At 43.8% G+C, this 20,869-nt stretch overlaps 1 protein-coding gene across 1 annotated transcript in view; it reads right to left on the bottom strand.

Moving 5' to 3' along the window:
* Positions 1-1,619: 1,619 nt before the first annotated feature.
* Positions 1,620-20,869, bottom strand: part of STARD9 (StAR related lipid transfer domain containing 9) — a 172,040-nt gene continuing 152,790 nt past the window's right edge. Inside the window, exons 28-33 of the mRNA XM_040410985.1 lie at positions 19,341-19,486; positions 16,496-16,560; positions 16,187-16,392; positions 14,437-14,516; positions 4,037-4,195; positions 1,620-1,859 (exon numbers count right to left, since the gene is read on the bottom strand). Of these exons, the coding sequence (XP_040266919.1) occupies positions 1,758-1,859; positions 4,037-4,195; positions 14,437-14,516; positions 16,187-16,392; positions 16,496-16,560; positions 19,341-19,486 (758 nt within the window). The 3' untranslated portion in view covers positions 1,620-1,757. The remainder of the gene's footprint in view (positions 1,860-4,036; positions 4,196-14,436; positions 14,517-16,186; positions 16,393-16,495; positions 16,561-19,340; positions 19,487-20,869) is intronic.

The raw sequence follows: 20,869 nt of genomic DNA on the forward strand, positions 1-20,869 counted from the left end.
TATTGGAAAATTGCATTACTTCATTATACAAAGAAAAAGCAGAAAACAAAGTTTAAGCCATGCTGCAAGACAGCTGCATTGTTTCATTTTTTTAAATTTCTGCTTTTAAATGCGTTTTGTGAGATTTTTTAAAATGTAGCCAGAGCAAGGGGCTCTATAAAATAAAAAGACCTCTTACTCATCTTTTATATGTTCTGCAGTGGTGATGTCAAGTCCACTGGGAAGTGACATCATCACTGGAGGACCAACTGATATATAAAAGGTGACTAAGGGGTTTTCTTTAATTTTATACAGCCACCTGGTTTGGGTTAAGTTTTTAAAAATTCATAAAAAACTTTAAACCGTAAATATCTAACTTTTTTTAGAGATAGTTTAAGTCAGGGATGTCCAACCTGCGGCCCTCCAACTGTTGTAAAACTAGAATTCCCATCATGCCCTGCTGTAGGCTGACCGGGCATGCTGGGATTTGTCATTTTGCAACAGCTGGAGGGCCAAAGATTGGGCATCCCTGGTTTAAGTGATCCAAACAATAGTGGGGCATCAGGGATATTCTATATATGAAATATTATCATAAATGTATGTTTGCTTACAAAATATAAATCAAATACGCAGCCACAGTAAGGGAATAAAACCATGCAATGATTGTCTCAACTGCTGGATGCTACATAATTCATTAGGTTAGGACCCTGAAATTAATTTACAGATTTGATAAATCTATTTACACCAACAGATTGTCTGACCAATTTATGTCCAATCAGACCAATAGTTGGTGTGTATAACAAACGGCCATCTGACCAATGATTGGTCAGAAAATCTGTCAGATAATCTGTTTGTGTAAATAAGCCTTAGGCCCCTTTTACACGGGCGAGAATTCCGTGCGGGTGCAATGCGTGAGGTGAACGCATTGCCCCCGCACTGAATCCGGACCTATTCACTTCAATAGGGCTGTTCAGATGAGCAGTGATTTTTTCACGCATCACTTGTGCGTTGCGTGAAAATCACAGCATGTTCTATATTCTGTGTTTTCCCCGCAAAGCAGGCCCCATAGAAATGAATGGGTCTGCATGAAAATCACAAGCAAGTGCGGATGCAATGCGATTTTCACGCATGGTTACTAGGAGATGATGTAAGTAAATTGATAAAAGTCAATTTACTGTATTATTTTCCCCTATAACATGGTTATAAGGGAAAATAATAGCATTCTTAATACAGAATGCTTACTAAAATGTGGCTTTAGGGGTTAAAAAAAGAAATAATTAACTCACTTCATCCTGTTGTTCGCGCAGCCGGCATCATCTTTTTTTCTTCTTCTTTCAGGACCTACAAAAGGACCTTTGACGCATGGTGAGCACGATTACGTCATCAAAGGTCCTTTTGAAGGTCCTGAAAGAAGAAGAAAGATGAGCTCTTTTTTTTTTAACCTCTAAAGCCACATTTTAGTAAACATTCTGTATTAAGAATGCTATTATTTTCCCTTATAACCATGTTATAAGGGAAAATAATAAAATATACAGAACACCTAACCCAAACCCAAACTTCAGTCAAGATTTCCGGGTTCGGGTCTGGGTACCACAGACAGTTTTTTATCATGCGCGTGCAAAATGCATTGCACCCGCGCGATAAAAACTGAACATCGGAACACAATCGCAGTCAAAACTGACTGCAATTGTGTACCTACTCGCACGATTTTCTCTCATCACAGACGCAACGCATCCGGACACGCTCGTCTGCAAGGGGCCTTAGTCATTTCCTCCAGATTACCTAGAGAGAAAGCTGGCCAGGTTTGCAATCACTAGAGGCTGACGTTTGCTAATCACACTAAGTAGCCTTGAAGGAATAGCTGGTGCTCCAAGGTCAACCTGGAAAAAAACAAAACATCAAATAATCAAGACTTTTCTATTTAAAAAAAAGATAGATAACATGATCCAGCATTTAGGGCTGTATTAGACCTGAAGATATGTAGATCATTGTTAACCAGGGCTCGTAGGAACGCTAGTTAGCGATGATCCGCCAATTACTCGATAAACAAGCAAATGTTTGTTCATCAGGCAATCACAATTTTTAAGCAGGCTAAAAATTCATTGTTTGCCAGCAGCAGATCATGCTGTGTAATCACCTGCCGGCAAATAATACGTCTGTATGGGCAAGAGCAATGGCATTAGCGATCATTCCTCTCCATGCGGTGGATGAGATCGTTACATGTAAGTCTTCACTGATGAGCAGGCAATTGTCAGGAAGGAACACTTCCTTCCTGATAATCGAAATGCTGATCTAAAGGTCTAATACAGGCCTTAGCTGGTTCTGTAAATCACTACAGACTATAACTGATAGCGCCACAGATATGTGCAGTTTTTCCTGCTGCTTCCAGGCTTTAAGAAAAGGACATAAGAGTTTAGCCTGGGCAGAGCTTGGGCAGATGGGTGAGCGCTAATTTAATCATTGGGCCTAGTCTTGTTTGAAAAGCTGGCAATCTGTAGTTGTATTTGTATCAAGTGATACAGAGAAGTAGGTTCCCCTCCCCCCTTCCCAATACCTTCTCTTCCGTTCTTTTATTTTTCTCCCTCCCCCCCTCTCCCTCTTCCTCATTATTGCTGGTACTGGAATATGATTGTATTTCATACTGAAAGATATGGAAATAAGTACCCTTTTGTGGGGTTGATGTATCTTTTTGTATTTTCTGCTTAAGATTCACAATAAAGTATTTTCAAAATCAAAAAAAAAAAAAAGCTGGCAATCTGAGCTTTAAAACCAGGATGACAGTATTATCTCCTCTACATCAGGAGATATAGCTTCTAGAAATTGGTTTGGGAGTAATATCGACTGAAAGCAAGTTTCAGCTACTTTCACTCCTGACTCGAATTCTAAAGGCCATATCTTCCTACCTGGAGCAGCGAATGCTACAGAGACAGTTTTTATTGTAAAGCGCAGATTGTCAGCTTTCAAACAAGACCCATCTGTATATAGGAAGCATGATATAGGAATGGGTAAAGCAGCCCCCCCCGGGGGGGCTGCTTTACCAATTCCTATATCATGCTTCCTATATACAGATGGGTCTTGTTTGAAAGCTGACAATCTGCCCCTTCAGCTGGGTGTGATCTTAACACCATGAAAATAAATCCCACAAAATAAAGTTAAAATTGCAGGGTTTTTTTCCTAGCTAAGTTCTCTTCATACAGCTGATCGCTAGGCTACTGGCAGTTGGACCCCAGCTGATCTATTTAAATATGACTGTTGGAGGCGTTAAAGGGCTATTAGTACCTAATAAAGTGATTTTTAGATCAGTAAATATTCAATCTCTTAAGACTCCCCACTAAGGGCTCATGCACACGAACATGTTTTTTTTCCCCATGTCTTTTTGTTTTTTTGGTGGCCCATATGCAGAACCATTCACTTCAATAGAGCCACAAAAAAACTCCAAATAACTGTGTGTATTCCATGTCTGTATGTCCACATGGCTGTTACACAAAAAAAAAAAGAAGAAAAGTCCTATTGTCTGCATTACAGACAAGGATAGGACTGTTCTATAAAGAGCCGGCCGATCCGTTCCGTAAAATGCATGGAGCCAGTAGCCATGTTTTGCTGGCCGTAAAACATCCAACAGTCGTGTGCACGAGCCCTAATATTGAGACTCAAGATACCACAGCACTGGTGTTTCCTTGCATAGTAGCACTGACCTTCAAGAGAGCTGCAGTTTGGCTCCATTCAGATTGCCAAGAGTGCCACTGTGCAGGTAAAACAGGTCACGTTCAAGTGAATTGGACTAGCTGCAATGCCATACAAAGCCACACAATTTTTTTTTTTACAGAGCTGTGTACCGTAAATAGAGCCCCATGGCTGCTTCAGCAAAACTGACCATGGGGGTGCTGGTAGTCAGACCCCACTAATCTGACACTAAAGTAAAATCTCAGAAGCAGCATTACTTTAGCACCTTAGGGCAGCTAAAAGGATGTGACAGATTCTCTTTATAGTTCAGGATTACCAGTCTAAAATTCAATTTTTATCCCCTTAACATGACAATGATGGTTATCATTCTTACCTGTACCATGTAAATGACTCTTGTGATGGCTTCTCCATTGATGGTATCTGGCTGGAGGATCCATGCGCTAGGCAGCAGCTCTCCTCGTACAGTGTCTTTATTAGGACGTGGCATAGATTCATTATAAACAGATTGGAAGCACAAGCTGTAACACTTCTCCTGTGAACAGGGAACACATTATTATGATGCACTACCAATGATGAGATCCACCTCTCCAAACCATTTACCTATGATACCTGAGATAAGAGGTGAAAACAGCAATAGTGGGTTTACACGGCCAGAATAGCAGCCGATTATCGGGAAGGAAGGGGCTGCTCATTCAGTGGGGGTAAAGTGCTGCATGTACCTCCACTGTAGGAGAACAAGTGATTGCTACTGCCATTGTTTGTCCTCATACAGCTGCATTGCATTTGGGCAGCAGCGTGCTGTTTAGAAAGCATGATCTGCTGCCAATAAATGATAGTTTACTTGCCTGCCCATATGATAGTTTCGCTTGTTTATCGTAGGCAGGCAGATTGTCAGAAACGAGTGTTCATAGGAACATTCATTGCCGGCAATCGGTATGTGTAAACCAGTCATAAGTCAGTTCAGGAGTTGTTCTTGCCGGTACCAGGTTACATTTTAAATGTTATAACAAGCCATTATCACCTTCCAGAGGACCGGCTAGCTGCCCTGTAGATACAGCAGCCCGTCAGTCACTGCTGAAAGGGTCAAGGGAGTGATCCCCTTGTATTAAAGCAATCCACTGTATCCAAAATTAGGTGACAGATCTGCATTAACCACCTAACTGTTTTGCCCGAGCTCAGCTCAGGCTGTGATAAAAGCTCCACTCCGGCAGAAAGGGAAAAGGGGGGGGGCTGCTTAAGCTGCTCAAATTTCCTGATTGGTAGCAGCTAGAGCCATGCGCATGGTCTTGTTTGGAAGCTGGCATTCCAGGCTTTCAAGGACCAAAATGACAGAATTAGCACAATAGAAGCAGAAGATATTTGTTAGAAATCGAGTCGGGAATAAATGCAGTAGAACCTGCTGCTTTTACTTTAAGCTACATTCACTGCATCCCAATTTCCAACAGTGATATCTTCCCATGTAGTGAAGATATTGCTGTCATTCTGGTATTGTTTGAAAGCTAAAGATGCTTTCAAACAATACAAAGACCATTTCTCTAGCTGCTACCTACCCAGCTAAAGCAGCCCTTCCATTTAGGCCTCATGCACACAACAGGTTTTTTTTTCGGTCCGCAAAACGGATTTCTGTTGTTCCATGACCGTTTTTTCTTCCGTGGGTCTTCCTTGATTTTTGGAGGATCCACGGACATGAAGGAAAAAGTCGTTTTGGTGTCCGCCTGGCCGTGCGGAGCCAAACGGATCCGTCCTGACTTACAATGCAAGTCAATGGGGGACGGATCCGTTTGCAATTGCACCATATTGTGTCAACGTCAAACGGATCCGTCCCCATTGACTTTCAATGTAAAGTCAGGAGTCCCTTTTATACCATCGGATCTGAGTTTTCTCCAATCCGATGGTATATTTTAACTTGAAGCGTCCCCATCACCATGGGAACACCTCTATGTTAGAATATACCATCGGATTTGAGTTAGATCGTGAAACTCAGATCCGACAGTATATTCTAACACAGAGGCGTTCCCATGGTGATGGGGACGCTTCAGGTTAGAATATACTAAATGTACTGTGTACATGACTGCCCCCCCCCCCCCCCCTCCTGTATTTAACTCATTGGTGGCCAGTGCGGCCCCCCCTCCCCTGTATTTAACTCATTGGTGGCCAGTGCGGCCGGCCTCCCTCCCTTGTATTTAACACATTGATGGCCAGTGCGGCCGCCCCCCCCCCCCCCCCCCTTCCCTAATTAAAATGACCGACCCCCCATCATTGGTGGCAGCGGAGAGTTCCGATCGGAGTCCCAGTTTAATCGCTGGGGCACTGATCGGTTACCATGGCTGCCATGGTTACTTAGCAATTTTAGAAGCATTATACTTACCTGCGATGTCTGTGACCGGCCGGGCGCTCCTCCTACTGGCAAGTGAAAGGTCTGTGCGGCGCATTGCTTATAGCACAGACCTGTCACTTACCAGTAGGAGGAGCGCCCGGCCGGTCACAGACATCGCAGGTAAGTATAATGCTTCTAAAATTGCTAAGTAACCATGGCAGCCAGGACTGCAGTAGCGGTTAAACTGGGACTCCGATCGGAACTTTCCGCTGCCACCAATGATGGGGGGTCGGTCATTTTAATTAGGGGGAGAGGGGGGGCGGCCGCACTGGCCACCAATGTGTTAAATACAAGGGAGGGAGGGGGGGCGGGCCGCACTGGCCACCAATGTGTTAAATATAGGGATGTCCCGATACCAGTATCGGTACCGATACCGGGCATTTGCACGAGTACATGTACTCGTGCAAATGTCCCCGATACCACTGCCGATACCTGTGCGCCGCTTCTATGTGTCTGTGTCAGTCCGCAGCCCCTGCATCTCGCACAGCTAAGGGCTCTTTCACACTTGCGTTGTCCGGATCCGGCGTGTACTCCACTTGCCGGAATTACACTCCGGATCCGGAAAAACGCAAGTGTACTGAAAGCATTTGAAGACGGAACCGTCTTCCAAATGCTTTCAGTGTTACTATGGCACCCAGGACGCTATTAAAGTCCTGGTTGCCATAGTAGGAGCGGGGAGCGGTATACTTACTGTCCGTACGGCTCCCGGGGCGCTCCAGAATGACGTCAGAGCGCCCCATGCGCATGGATGACGTGATCCATGCGATCACATGATCCATGCGCTTGGGGCGCCCTGACGTCACTCTGGAGCGCCTGGGGAGCCGCACGGACGGTAAGTATGCTGCTCCCCCGCTCCCCGCTACACTTTACCATGGCTGCCAGGACTTTAGCGTCTTGGCAGCCATGGTAACCATTCAGAAAAAGCTAAATGTCGGCTCCGGCAATGCACCGAAACGACGTTTAGCTTAAGGCCGGATCCGGATCAATGCCTTTCAATGGGCATTAATTCCGGATCCGGCCTTGCGGCAAGTGTTCCGGATTTTTGGCCGGAGCAAAAAGCGCAGCATACTGCGGTATTTTCTCCGGCCAAAAAACGTTCCGTTCCGGAACTGAAGACATCCTGAACGGATTTCTCTCCATTCAGAATGCATTAGGATAATCCTGATCAGGATTCTACCGGCATAGAGCCCCGACGACGGAACTCTATGCCGGAAGACAAGAACGCAAGTGTGAAAGAGCCCTAACAGCTTCAGAGGGCAGCAGCAGGCACTGTGTAATAGGAGCCGACAGTGGAAGCTAGCTCCGCACCGCCCCGCCCCTCCCCGCCCTCCAACCAATCAGAGACTCACAGCACAGGGAGCGTAGTGCAGGGACTCAGAGAATCGTCTGACAGTTTATTAGTTAAAAGAATCCAATGAGTCACAGACCGTGTCATCGAGTCCCTGCCAGGCTTCCTGCTCTGCGCTCCCTGTAAGTCCGTCCGGGGGAAGGGGGGGGGCATTATTAGCATAGCATGTAGTGGAGCTGGGTGTGTACAGGGTGCATGTAGCAGAGCAGGAAGTCTGGCAGGGACTCGGTGACCGTCTCTGACTCATTAGATTCTTTTAACTAATAAACTCTCAGACGATTCTCTGAGTCCCTGCAATAACTATACATTGTAATTACATCAGTCTGCTCCACTGCATTCACTGCAGCAGAGCTGTGTTTGCCAGGAGCGAGTCCCTCTAAGGCTCCATTCACACGTCCGTTTTTTCTTTCCTGATCTGTTCCGTTTTTTGCTGAACAGATCTGGACCCATTCATTTTCAATGGGTCCTGGAAAAAAACGGACAGCTCAATGTCTGATTTTTTTCAGGACCCATTGAAAATGAATGGGTCCAGATCTGGTCCTGATCTGTTCCTGAAAAAACGGAACAGATCAGGAAAGAAAAAACGGACGTGTGAATGGAGCCTAAAGGTGATAGTGTCTGTCTTCTATGGCCCTGGTCCTTCCCTTCCTGCCTGCAAGCTGCACATTGATCTCTAAAAGCAGGCATTAGGGCAAGATGAAATATACATTACTGTATGATGGCCACAAGACTATTATACTGAGGAGGGGGGCTTCAAAAATTGTTTTCCTGACTCCTTACAGTAGCGTCTCCTTGTGGCCGCCCCATACAGTGTAAAGTCTCCTTGTGGCTGGCCCCATACCGTATAATGTCTCCTTGTGGCCGCCCCATACAGTGTAACGTCTCCTTGTGGCCGCCCCATACAGTGTAACGTCTCCTTGTGGCTGCCCCATACAGTATAACGTCCCCTTGTGGCTGCCCCATACAGTGTAACGTCTCCTTGTGGCTGGCCCCATACCGTATAATGTCTCCTTGTGGCCGCCCCATACAGTCTAACGTCTCCTTGTGGCCGCCCCATACAGTGTAACGTCTCCTTGTGGCCGCCCCCATACAGTGTAACGTCTCCTTGTGGCCGCCCCATACAGTGTAACGTCTCCTTGTGGCTGCCCCCCATACAGTATAACCTCTCCTTGTGGCCGCCCCATACAGTATAACGTCTCCTTGTGGCCGCCCCATGCAGTATAACGTCTCCTTGTGGCCGCCCCATACAGTGTAACGTCTCCTTGTGGCCCCCATACAGTATAATAGTGGCTGCCCCCATACAGTATAACGTCTCCTTGTGGCTGCCCCCATACAGTATAACCTCTCCTTGTGGCTGCCCCATACAGTATAACCTCTCCTTGTGGCTGCCCCATACAGTATAACATCTCCTTGTGGCCCCCATACAGTGTAATGTCTCCTTGTGGTTGCCCCATACAGTATAACATCTCCTTGTGGCTGCCCCATACAGTATAACGTCTCCTTATAGCTGCCCCCATACAGTATAACGTCTCCTTGTGGCTGCCCCATACAGTGTAACGTCTCCTTGGGGCTGCCCCATACAGTATAACGTCTCCTTGTGGCTTCCCCCATACAGTATAACGTCTCCTTGTGGCTGCCCCCATACAGTCTAACGTCTCCTCGTGGCTGCCCCCCATACAGTATAACGTCTCCTTGTGGCTGCCCCCCATACAGTATAACGTCTCCTTGTGGCTGCCCCCCATACAGTATAACGTCTCCTTGTGGCTGCCCCCATACAGTATAACGTCTCTTTGTGGCCCCCATACAGTATAATGTCTCCTTGGAATGTTATAGTTCTGTTTTTGGGCCTTTTGGTTGGTCAGTGGTCAGAAAATACATGTGTGTGTATTTTATTGTTAAAATTAGTATCGGTAATTGGTATCGGTGAGTACTTAAAAAAAAGTATCGGTACTCGTACTCAGTCCTAAAAAAATGGTATCGGGACATCCCTAGTTAAATACAAGGGAGAGAGGGGGGGGCCGGCCGCACTGGCCACCAATGAGTTAAATACAGGGGGGGGGGGGGGGGGGGTCTGCCCCCTGCTGCCTGGCAGCACAGTCATGTACACAGTTCTTTTAGTATATTCTAACCTGAAGCGTCCCCATCACCATGGGAACGCCTCTGTGTTAGAATATACTGTCGGATCTGAGTTTTCACGAAGTGAAAAATCAGATCTAAAAAGCTTTTATGCAGACGGATCAGCAGATCAGTCTGTGTGAAAGTAGCCTACGGACAAGGATGACGGACGGGGATGGCAATCTTGTGTGCATCCGTGTTTTTTCACGGACCCATTGACTTGAATGGGTCCGTGAACCGTTGTCCGTCAAAAAAACAGGACAGGAAACACGGATCACGGATGCAAAACGGTGCATTTTCCGATTTTTCCACGGACCCATTGAAAGTGAATGGGTCCGCGAAAAAAAAACGGAACAGCCGCGGATGCACACAACGGTCGTGTGTATGAGGCCTTAGTCTGGAGGGGGGGGCAGTTGGGGAGCTGACAGGCTGAAGGAGGGAAGAAAATATAAATAAAAATATATAAAAGTTTGTAATTATCTTGATTGTACTGATCCATGTAATAAAATTATATTATATACCACAATAAAAATAAATTCCACAAAATAATGTTCAAATTGCTGTTATTTTATGTTTAGGAGGAAAGTAAAAAAAAAGTTGGTTCTCTATTTCTGAATGGACGTTCCAGAACGTCCGTTCAGAAACTGCAGCTGCACGCTAATCGTACAGCTGCTGATCGGGTTGCCCGCTGTCAGTGACAGCAGGGCAACCCAGAGAGAAGGCAGGGACAGTGCCCAGGTGTCCCTGCCTTCTGGATCGCTGCATAGACCGCGCTCGCCGAGCTATGCGCTTCCTGTTCCGGCCCGGCGGTCACGTGATCGCCGGGGCCGGAGAGTGCAGGAGCTGTGTGAGGTCTTTCAGAGACCTCGATCAGCCCTGCACTGAGGCTGTACAGCGCTGTATTGTGCTGTACAGCCTCTCTGGGGGGTGCATTTCTCCTGTAACTGGGGCTACTCTGTCAGCCCCAGTTACAGGAGAAATCAACAGTGAAAAAAAAAAAAAAGTGAAGTAAATGTCCCCCAGAGGTCTTGTATGACCTTATGGGGGACGAAAAGTGTAAAAGAAAAAAAAAGAAAAGTAAAGTGTTAAAAAAAATTTATAAAAAAAAGGTTTCACATGTAAAAAAAAATAAAAAATTCCACAAGTAAGGATTAAAAAAAAAATATTTAAAAATAGAAAAAATAAGAGACATATTTGGTATTGCCGCGTCCATGACGGTCGGCTCTATAAATATATCACATAATCGACCCAGTCCAATAAACAGCATAAAAAAAATAATAATAACTGTCCAAAAAGCTATTTTTGTCACCTTACATCACAAAAAGTGCAACACCAAGTGATCAAAAAGCGTATGTCCCACAAAATGGTACCAATAAAACAGTCACCTCATCCCGCAAAAAATTTGCCCCATCATAAGAAAATCTCTCAAAAAATAAAAAAAATATAGCTCTTAGAACATGGAGACACTAAAACATCTTTTTTCTTGTTTCAAAAATGCTATTATTGTGTTAAAGTGAAATAAATAAAAAAAATGTATACATATTAGGTATTGCTGCACCAGTAAAAACCAGCTCTATAAAAATAAAAAAAATATAGCTCTCAGAACATGGACACATTAAAACATAATTTTTTTGTTTCAAAAATGCTATTATTGTGTAAAACTTTAATAAATAAGAAAAAGTATACGTATTAGGTATCGCCACGTCCGTAACAATCTGCTCTATAAAAAGGTCACTTGACCAAACCCCTCAGGTGAACGCTGTAAAAATAAATAAATAAAAACTGTGCTAAAACAACCAATTTTTGGTCACCTTGCCCCATAAAGTGTTATAATGAATGATCAAAAAATCTTATGTACCCAAAAATAGTACCAATAAAACTGGCACCTTATCCCCTAGTTTCCAAAATGGGGTCACTTCTTGGGAGTTTCTACTGTAAGGGTGCATCAGGGGGGCTTCAAATGGGACATGGCATCTAAAAACCATGTGGAGTTCCTTTTCTTCTGCGCCCTGCCGTGTGCCCATACAGCAGTTTATGACCATATGTGGGGTATTTCTGTAAACCGCAGAATCTGGGTAATAAATATTGAGTTTTGTTTGGCTGTTAACCATCGATGTGTTAAAGAAAAAATTGGATTAAAATGGAAAATCTGCCAAAAAAGTGAAATTTAAAAATTTGATCTCCATTTTCCTTTAATACTTGTGGAACGCCTAAAGGGTTAACAAAGTTAGTAAAATCGGTTTTAAGTAACTTGATGGGTGTAGTTTCTACAATGGGGTCATTTATGGGGGGTATCCACTATGTAGGCCCCACAAAGTGACTTCAGACCTGGACTGGTCCTTAAAAAGTGGGTTTTGGGAATTTTCTTAAAAATTTTAAGAATTGCTTCTAAACTTTTTCTAAGCCTTCTAACGTCCTAAAAAAATAAAATAACATTTCCAAAATGATGCCAACATAAAGTAGACATATGGGGAATGTTAAGTAATAAATATTTTATGAGGTATCACTTTCTGTTTTAAAAGCAGAGAAATTTAAATTTAGAAAATTGCGAATTTTTCAGAATTTTTGGTAAATTTGGGATTTTTTCATATATAAAGGTGAAATATATTGACTCAAATTTATGACTATCATGAAGTACAATGTGTCACGAGAAAACAATCTCTGAATGACGTGGATAAGTAAAGGCGTTCCAAAGTTATTACCACATAAAGTGAGATATGTCAGTTTTGCAAAATTAGGCCTGGTCAGGAAGGGGGCAAATGGCCGAGATGGGAAGTGGTTAATACACTATATATACACCACAAAATAGTTTCTAAAAACCTATAAAGGGAACCTGTCACCAGTTTTATGGTGTCCTAACTAAGGGCAACATAAATAAGTGATTGATTCTCTTAGCACAATGCTGGGTCACTTTCTTTAATTGACCCAGTCAATCTGCCAACATCTTGTATTGAAAAGCTCCAGCTCATAATGATGAGTCATGAATATTCATGAGCTCCTGACTCTCCCCGCCTACCTGCTGCTGAATGACAGTTTGTTTCCATATGAATCAGCAGCAGGTGGGCAGGGGAGTGGCTATAGCTCTGAATTAAATATACGCTGGACTCAATGACATCACGCCGGACTCAAATCAGCTCATTAGCATGCGGCATCTTTGTGTGTATATTATGAGAAAACCATCTGTCACACCAGTAAGTGAATACATCTAAGGTACTTTTTAGTAGTTAATGATTGTATATAATTAGTTAGATTATAATCAAATATCCACATGACAGGTTCCCTTTAAGGGTACTTTCACACTTGTGTTAAACTTTTCCGGCATTGAGTTCTGTCCTAGGGGCTCAATACCGGAAAAAAACTGATCAGTTTTATCCTAATGCATTCTGAATGGAGAGCAATCCGTCCAGGATGTCTTTAGTTCAGTCACTGTACGGTTTTTGGACGGAGAAAATACCGCAGCATGCTGCGGTATTTTCTCTGTCCAAAATTCCGGAACACTTGCTGGAATGCCGGATCCGGCATTGTTTTCCATTGAAATGCATTAACGCCGGCTCCAAGTGTTCCGGAAAAACAGATCCGGTTTTGCGGTCTGCGCATGCGCAGACCTTTAAAAATGTGAAAAAGATAAATACCATTAAAATCAGTTTTTCCGGATGACAACCAGCGAGACGGATCCGGTATTGCAATGCATTTGTGAGACCGATCCGGATCAGTCTTCAAATGGTATCCGTTTGCATACAGATTGCCGGATCCGGCAGGCAGTTCTGGTGATGGAACTGCCTGCCAGAATCCAACAACGCAAGTGTGAAAGTACCCTAATTCTGCAAAGTAAAAAAAGAATTTAGAAGAAATTTTTTTTTTTTTAAAGTTATGACTGCTGGAACACGAAGGGGGAAAAATGTTATTGGTTCTTATGGCTAAAATGAATTGTCACTAAGGGGTTAAAAATGCAATTATGTCCCCTAAGTTGAACACCAACAAGATTTACTGCAGACACATATTAAAAATCTAGAATAAGGCCTCATGCACACGACCGTTGTTGTGTTCCGTTCCGCAAAACGGGGTTCCGTTGTTCAGTGATCCGTTTCCGTTTTTTGTTTCCGTGTGTCTTCCTTGATTTTTGGAGGATCACCAGACATGAAGGAAAGTAAAAAAAAGTCTAAGTTAAGTTTGCCATGCAAATGATAGGAAAAAAACGGACACGGATGACAATCTTGTGTGCCTCCGCGTTTTTTCACGGTCCCATTGACTTGAATGGGTCCGCGAACCGTTTTCCGTGAAAAAAATAGGACAGGTTATATTTTTTTGACGGATTGGAACCACGGATCACGGACACGGATGACAAACAGTGCATTAGCCGAGTTTTCAACGGACCCATTGAAAGTCAATAGGTCCGCAGAAAATCACGAAAAACGGAACAACGGACACGGAATAAAACAACGGTCGTGTGCATGAGGCCTTACAGTGATATTTTGGAAGGGTTTTTCCAATTTTAATGTGAATGTTAGGAGGTTAAAGAGGTTTTCTGGTCTCCAGGTATCGATAACCTATCCTCAGGATAAAATGGTAACGTATCATGGTATTATATAGAGATAGGGAGTAACTGAAAGCTTCCCGTAAGAATGTGAGTTACTGAAACAAACCTTAGTGGTGGCTGTGTTGAGGTATTATTGGGAAATATTAATAATTTATATAAATCAGTTGTTTTGTATCTGCTGCCCAGCCACACATCACGTGAACTCCAGTGAGGGGGAAATGTGACCCTGAGGATGTCATCAATATGTGGAGCCCGGAAGAAAACTCCTTTAGCAGACTTTGGTTAGATGAGATAGGTTGTGATTAAAACATAAAAAAAAAAAAAAGCCTTCTCCAGAATAAAATCTTAAGATCTGAATGTAACAGAAATAACATGAAGCAAGATCTATATGCTCACCTGCTTGTACTCCACAGCCAAACAGCAGAAATCCCTGGGTTGTTTCAGATAGCAAAGTGACGTGTCAGTCATCACATGCACTAGAAGAGAAAACACGTATCTTCATGTTAGTAGGAATACCTCTATTACATGTAATTTATTAAAGTGAACTTGTTTTGTATAGGCTGCTGCCACATGTAACAATTCCATCACAGGTTTGCATGTCACAGCTGGTAGTGACATGTTTGTCTATTGAAGTAAATAATTACATTCCCCATGCAATAACAATTCTGGGGACATTTTTTCATATAACACTGTTGAGCCATTCCTCTATCATTAGAAGTTGGAGATGTGTCCCTGCACAGTCTGATACTGGCAGCACTGAATGGATAGTGATACCTCTAAAATATACGACACAGTTGTACATTTATTCCTAAACTTCTAGCAGGTATAATCTGAGGAACATAGAATCTTAAAAGGAAATACTCTAGAATTGTCATTTTTTTATGTGGAAAACCATTATTTACTAAAACAGACATAGCAAGAGTATTGGTCATCAGTATCTGATCGGTTGGTGTGCGACGCCTGGGACCCCCATGATCAGCTGTTTGACAAGGCATCGGCGTTCGCAGTAGCGCCTGTCTCTTCTCTCAGGTCACCAGGCACAGTACAATGTATTGCTGTGCTTGGTATGGCTGCTCAGCCCCATCCATGTCAATGCGCCTAGGCCATGTGACTGGTGAACATGATGTTACATGGCCTAGGCCAGGGATGGGCAAACTGCGGCTCTCCAGCTGTTGTAAAACTACAACTCCCACAATTCCCTGCTGTACACTGTTCAGGCATGCTGGGAGTTGTAGTTTTGCAACAGCCGGAGGGCCGCAGGTTGAGCATGCCTGCCTTAAACTAAAAAGCTCCACAGTAGGTATCCTTCAACCCTTTACTGACATCCATCATACATGTCGGGTCTTTAAAGATGGTGCTTGCTTCAGAGCACACAGGTGCCATAGCTGCCAGGTTTCTGCTGTTTTAAACAGCAAACACCCGGGGCTAATGGCTGTGATCTGCCTTAACGAAAATGGAAAATCACAGGTTCTTTAAGGGGTTAATTCAGCAGAACATATAAATCAACAAAGAAAACTGGATTGGTTACCTTACATATGCAGGAAATTATTTAGCTTCATAACCATTTTAACACATTGCTAGTTCCAGGGCAAATATGTCATTAGTGCCTTACAGGGTAGGTTATCCATATGCAAATGAATGAGACTGAGCTTTTATTACTTTTACCACTACAGAGGTGGGGATGCTGGGAGTTGGACCCACCAAAATCTGGTAGTGATCAATCTTTAAAAGGGTTCTCTGGGCATTTCATCTAATTATCATACGGTGCTAACCTGTGGAGGGAAGTTCTTTTACATAATACTTACCCTCTCTCGCTCCGCTGCACTGGTGTAGGTCCCGACCAGATGTGGCCACTTCTTTTCCTGTTCGGGTGCATTGACTACATAGCACATCTGGTTGGGACCCAGACGGAAGAGCCCGCAGTGTGCGCGAGTGCAGCGGAGACATCAGGGTAGTGAGGCAAGGTAAGTACTATGTAAAAGAACTTCCCTCTGCAGGTTAGCACTGAATGATAATTAGTTGAAATGCCTGGAGAACCCCTTTAAGTCCCATAAGAAATTAAATGAATAGGAATTGACCTGAAGTCACAATGTAAACTCATGTTTCCTAATGATGGGTGGAAACAGAAATGCACAACACTACTCACCCAACTGAATGTTACTGCCCATTCTCTCATGTACACAGGCTGTAAGAATCGATTGGTCATACAATCGCCTAGCACTAATGTCTTTCACCATGCACCACACATCATGAATCGGCCTCTTAATGACTCCAGCTCCAATAAATCCATGCTTTGTTGGGGATGAGAAGGCTTTATAGTACACCAGTACATCTTTCTCAGTGCTTTGGTATCTGGAACAGAAACAAGACTATGGTGATTCCATTACACAAGGGCAGCACCGGTATCTTCTACACAGTAAAATATATATATAAAAATAAATGTACTGAAGCTTACATCCATCCAGCTGCTGCCTGGTGATTGTATAGCTTCTTTACATCATAGGAACAAGCAGTCATTACCTGGAAGAAGAAAAAAACTGCAAGTTACAACATTGGAGAGGGAAATTCATGGTTAAAAAGTGTCACATTTTGATGCATGCCATTTTTGAAAGTTTTTGTAATTATATGCTGCCCCCACCACTTTGGGAAAGTGGATGTGGTCAGCTAGGTGAGCAGGTTTTAGCCAGATTAACAGCTAACATGCTGACAGCAATGGACCCGTATTAGGCTACTTTCACACTAGCGTTGTTTTAATCCGGCGTTCAATTCCGACACCGGAACTGCCCGCCGGATCCGGAAAAACGTGTGAAAACGGATTACATTTGAGACCTGATCAGGATTTTGATCACAATGAAAAAATGCATTGGAAAAAACGGATCCGCCATTTATGGACTTTAACTTTTTTTTCACATTTTTCGGGTTTAACATGCAAAAGCCGGATCCGTTTTGACTGAACACACGGCGCCGGATCCGGCGTTAATGCAAGTCAATGAGAAAAAGGCCTGATCCGGCGTTCAGTCAAAGTGTTCAGGCTTTTTGGCCGGAGGTAAAAATACTGCATGCTACGTTTTTCTGAAAAGCCTGATTAGTCAAAAAGACTGAACTGGAGACATCCTGATGCATCCTGAAGGACTGACTCTCCATTCAGAATGCATGGGGATAAAACTGATCAGTTCTTTTCCGGATTTGAGCCCCTAGGACGGAACTCAGCGCCGGAAAAGAAAAACGCTAGTGTGAAAGTACCCTTAGGCTACTTTCACTTCTGCGTTTTTACTTCAGGTTTTGAGATCCGACAGAGGATCTCCAAACCTGAATTAAAAGGATCCGTTCTATTTAATACATCCTGATGGCTCAGTTTGGCCGAATCCGGTTGTATTAAATCAAAACTGAACAAACCTGATCAGGCTTGAAAATCATTGTAAGGGCTTGTTCACACGAACGTGTGAAGCCCGTGCTGTGGACTGCAAATTGCGGTTCGCAATGCACGGGCACCGTCCTTGGGGCAGGCGCATGGGGATCGCAGACCCATTCACTTTAATGGGTCCGCGATCCTTCTATTCCGTAAAAAGTTCATGTTCTATATTTTTGTGGTGCGGAGGAATGGAAGCCCAGAAAGCACTCCGTAGTGTTCTGTTCCACACCTCTGGATTTGCGGACCCATTGAAATGAATGGGTCCGCATAAGTGATGCGGAATGGCCAAGGAACGGTGCCCGTGTATTGCGGGTCCGCAATACGGCGACGGGCAGCACACGTTCGTGTGAACGAGCCCTAAGGCTACTTTCACACTAGCGTTTTTTGCAGATCCGTTATGGATCTGCAAAAACGCTTCCGTTACAATAATAAAACCGCATGCATCCGTCATGAACGGATCCGGTTGTATTATGTCTTACATAGTCAAGACGGATCCGTCATGAACACCATTGAAAGTCAATGGGGGACGGATCCGTTTTCTATTGTCTTACTCCGCACCACATCGTGGACAGAAAAACGCTGCTTGCAGCGTTATTCTGTCCGCGAAAGGAGCGCAACCAAATGGAATGCATTTTAGTGCATTTCATTCAGTTTAGTTTTGTCCCTATTGATCTGTCCCCTATGACTGATCTCAATAGCGGAATTGAAAACGCTAGTGTGAAAATAGCCTAAGCCAATGGGCGCCTGATCAGTTTTTTTTTGTTACAGAAAAAAAAAAAAAATGGCTCAGGCACCATTGACTAAGGCTACTTTCACATTAGCGGCAGCCTTCTCTGACAGGCTGTTCTGGCAGGTCAACAGCCGGCCGGAACCGTGCTGCCGCTAGTGCACGCGTGCCGCCATAGGTCCAGCCCCAGCACGGCAAACATGCAGAGAGAGGCCGGAATAAAACTACAACATGTCGTAGTTTTATTCCAGCCAGCTCTCGGCATGTTTGCCGTGATGTGGCCGGACCTCTGGTCCGCCCCTATTATAGTGAATGGGGCTGGAGTGGACTTCCAGCGGCACGGTGCATTAGTGGTAGCACGGATCCGGCAGGCTGTTCACCCGCCGGAAGAGCCTCCCGGAGAAGGCTGCCGCTAATGTGAAACTAGCCTAAGGCTACTTTCACACTAGCATTTTTGCTTGATCCGGCATGGTTCAGCAAAAAAAACGCTTCAGTTACCGATAATACAACCATCTGCATCCGTTATGAATGGATCCTGTTGTATTATCTTTAACATAACCAAGATGGATCCCTCGTGAACTCCACTGAAAGTCAATGGGGGACAGATCTGTTTTCTATTGTGTCAGAGAAAACGGCTCCTTCCCCATTGACTTGCATTGTGGGTCATGACGGATCTGTCTTGCTCCGCATCCCTATGATGGATCTCAATACCGGAAAATATTAACGCTACTGTGAACTAGCCTAATTCAGGTTTTGATATCCTCTGCCGGAAAAAATGCAGATGTGAAAGTAGCCGAACATGCTTCAAAAAAATAAAATAAAAAAATCCATGTGAAGAAGGAATGTGCTGCAGATATAAAAATCCACAGCACATTCATTTTTTCTGCAGATTAGCTCCAGTAAATAACAATGGGGTTCATTTGCTGGCTTTTCTTTAGGTGGGGTGGTGGTTTTCCCACTAGGATATTGAATCCTGTTTTTACATAGTGTGACATAATCCTTGCATTTGTTTTGTAGAAAATATTCTATGTACCCTAAAGAACTAACCCCTGTATGATTAATACTGTCACAGGACACTGTTTTCACTCAGCCTAATTACATACGTTGCATTTTATGAATGTTTTGCTGTGGTAAAAAAGGGGCTATACACACAGAGCTTACCTCTGCCATAGCACTGGCCTGAACCCGAGTGGCGAGCTCCTGGTAAGCAACTGCCGTAGACTGGAGGAGAGAATTGCGCTGCGGAGAGCAGGGGATAGATTTTCCAGGTAGTGATTCTGCAGTGGATGAGCTTGTCCTATGGGGGTCTAAACACAAATATAACAAACAGTTTAGATATAGGTAATCATTTTACACTGAATTTCACAACAATCTGAATAGGGCTTGTGCACCACAGGTTTGAGGTTCCCTCCGACAATCTATTGCTCTCTCATATATTATATTACTTATATCTACTTTGTCAGTGAAAGGTCTTATTATTCCTGTTCACTGCAATGACAAAATAAATTACAGTTCCGCTTATCTGTTAACTTTAAATACTATTCCTAAAGGGGTTGTCTTATTACAGCTACTAGTGTTAGAAACACTAGGAAAGCGACAGGGCACTTGGGCTACTCTTGGGTTTTTGTCTTTCAGGGGTGTTTGAACATTTTGCATCTCTGGTAGCTAAGACAATTTTTGCAGTTTTTAAACGTACAAATAAAATCTAAATTACGGAATATATAAATCCTATTTGGCCCCTTGGCACATTGTCAGAATGTCACTCAGCACTTTACACACACAGACCTCTTTATGCAGTTTTGGGATTAGGGTGTTAGCCTCCTAGAGTAAGTGACGTTACGCCGCCGCCCGCTCTGCCTGTTACTGGAGCTTCATTGTAAGGTAATAAAGATGCAGTGATCTAAAGGTCAAGGACCCGCAGGCATAGCGCCCGACCTCCCGCATAACAACGAATCGGCCGATTATTCGATAACGGGATTCGTTGACAACGAATCCCGTTATCGAATATTATCGATAACGTCAATTAATCGTTGCAGCCCTACCTGCAGTATACATGGCCAAATTTGACACTGTCACAATCCGCCATGTAATAATACTCTTACGTAAATGTGGATGGGCCTAAGGTTTAGTTTACATATGCATAGTTACTTCTGTCCATAACAGAAGCTGTGTCTGTGTTGGGTCCATTCTATCCATTATTCAAATACACCCCATTGACTTAAGGTGGTTGTCCAATACCCCAAACTGGTTTTAGTGACGGGCCCCAAAATGTTAAGTCACTTGCCCTTTCAGCTGTTCTCAGTTCCAGAACAAAGGGTCCTGTCCCCACTGTTTCCGGTCCCCTGTGGATTGGAAGAGTCACGTGCAGAGATTTAATGGCCTCAGCTGTGATGTAACTTAAAGCAGCATGTGGCAGCTGAGGTCAGTAAATGGCTGCACCAGTGCACGTGACCATGAATGGGACATCACACTTCCGGTTCGCTGGGACCTTTGGTGCTGGGACAGGCTGGGTGGAGAATGAGTTGTCATAAAGCTAAACACTGTCAGATACATGACCAAAATTGGTTTGGTGGTCGGAAAACCCCTTCAAAATAGTGCTGAACAGCTAAAAATATTAAATGATACGTATGTGTGTATATACCTATATTCACACATGTATCTCTCTCTATATATCTTAAAGTCATTCTCAG

Source organism: Bufo bufo, chromosome 11, assembly GCF_905171765.1.
Source record: "Bufo bufo chromosome 11, aBufBuf1.1, whole genome shotgun sequence".
In the NCBI taxonomy this organism is placed as follows: domain Eukaryota; kingdom Metazoa; phylum Chordata; class Amphibia; order Anura; family Bufonidae; genus Bufo; species Bufo bufo.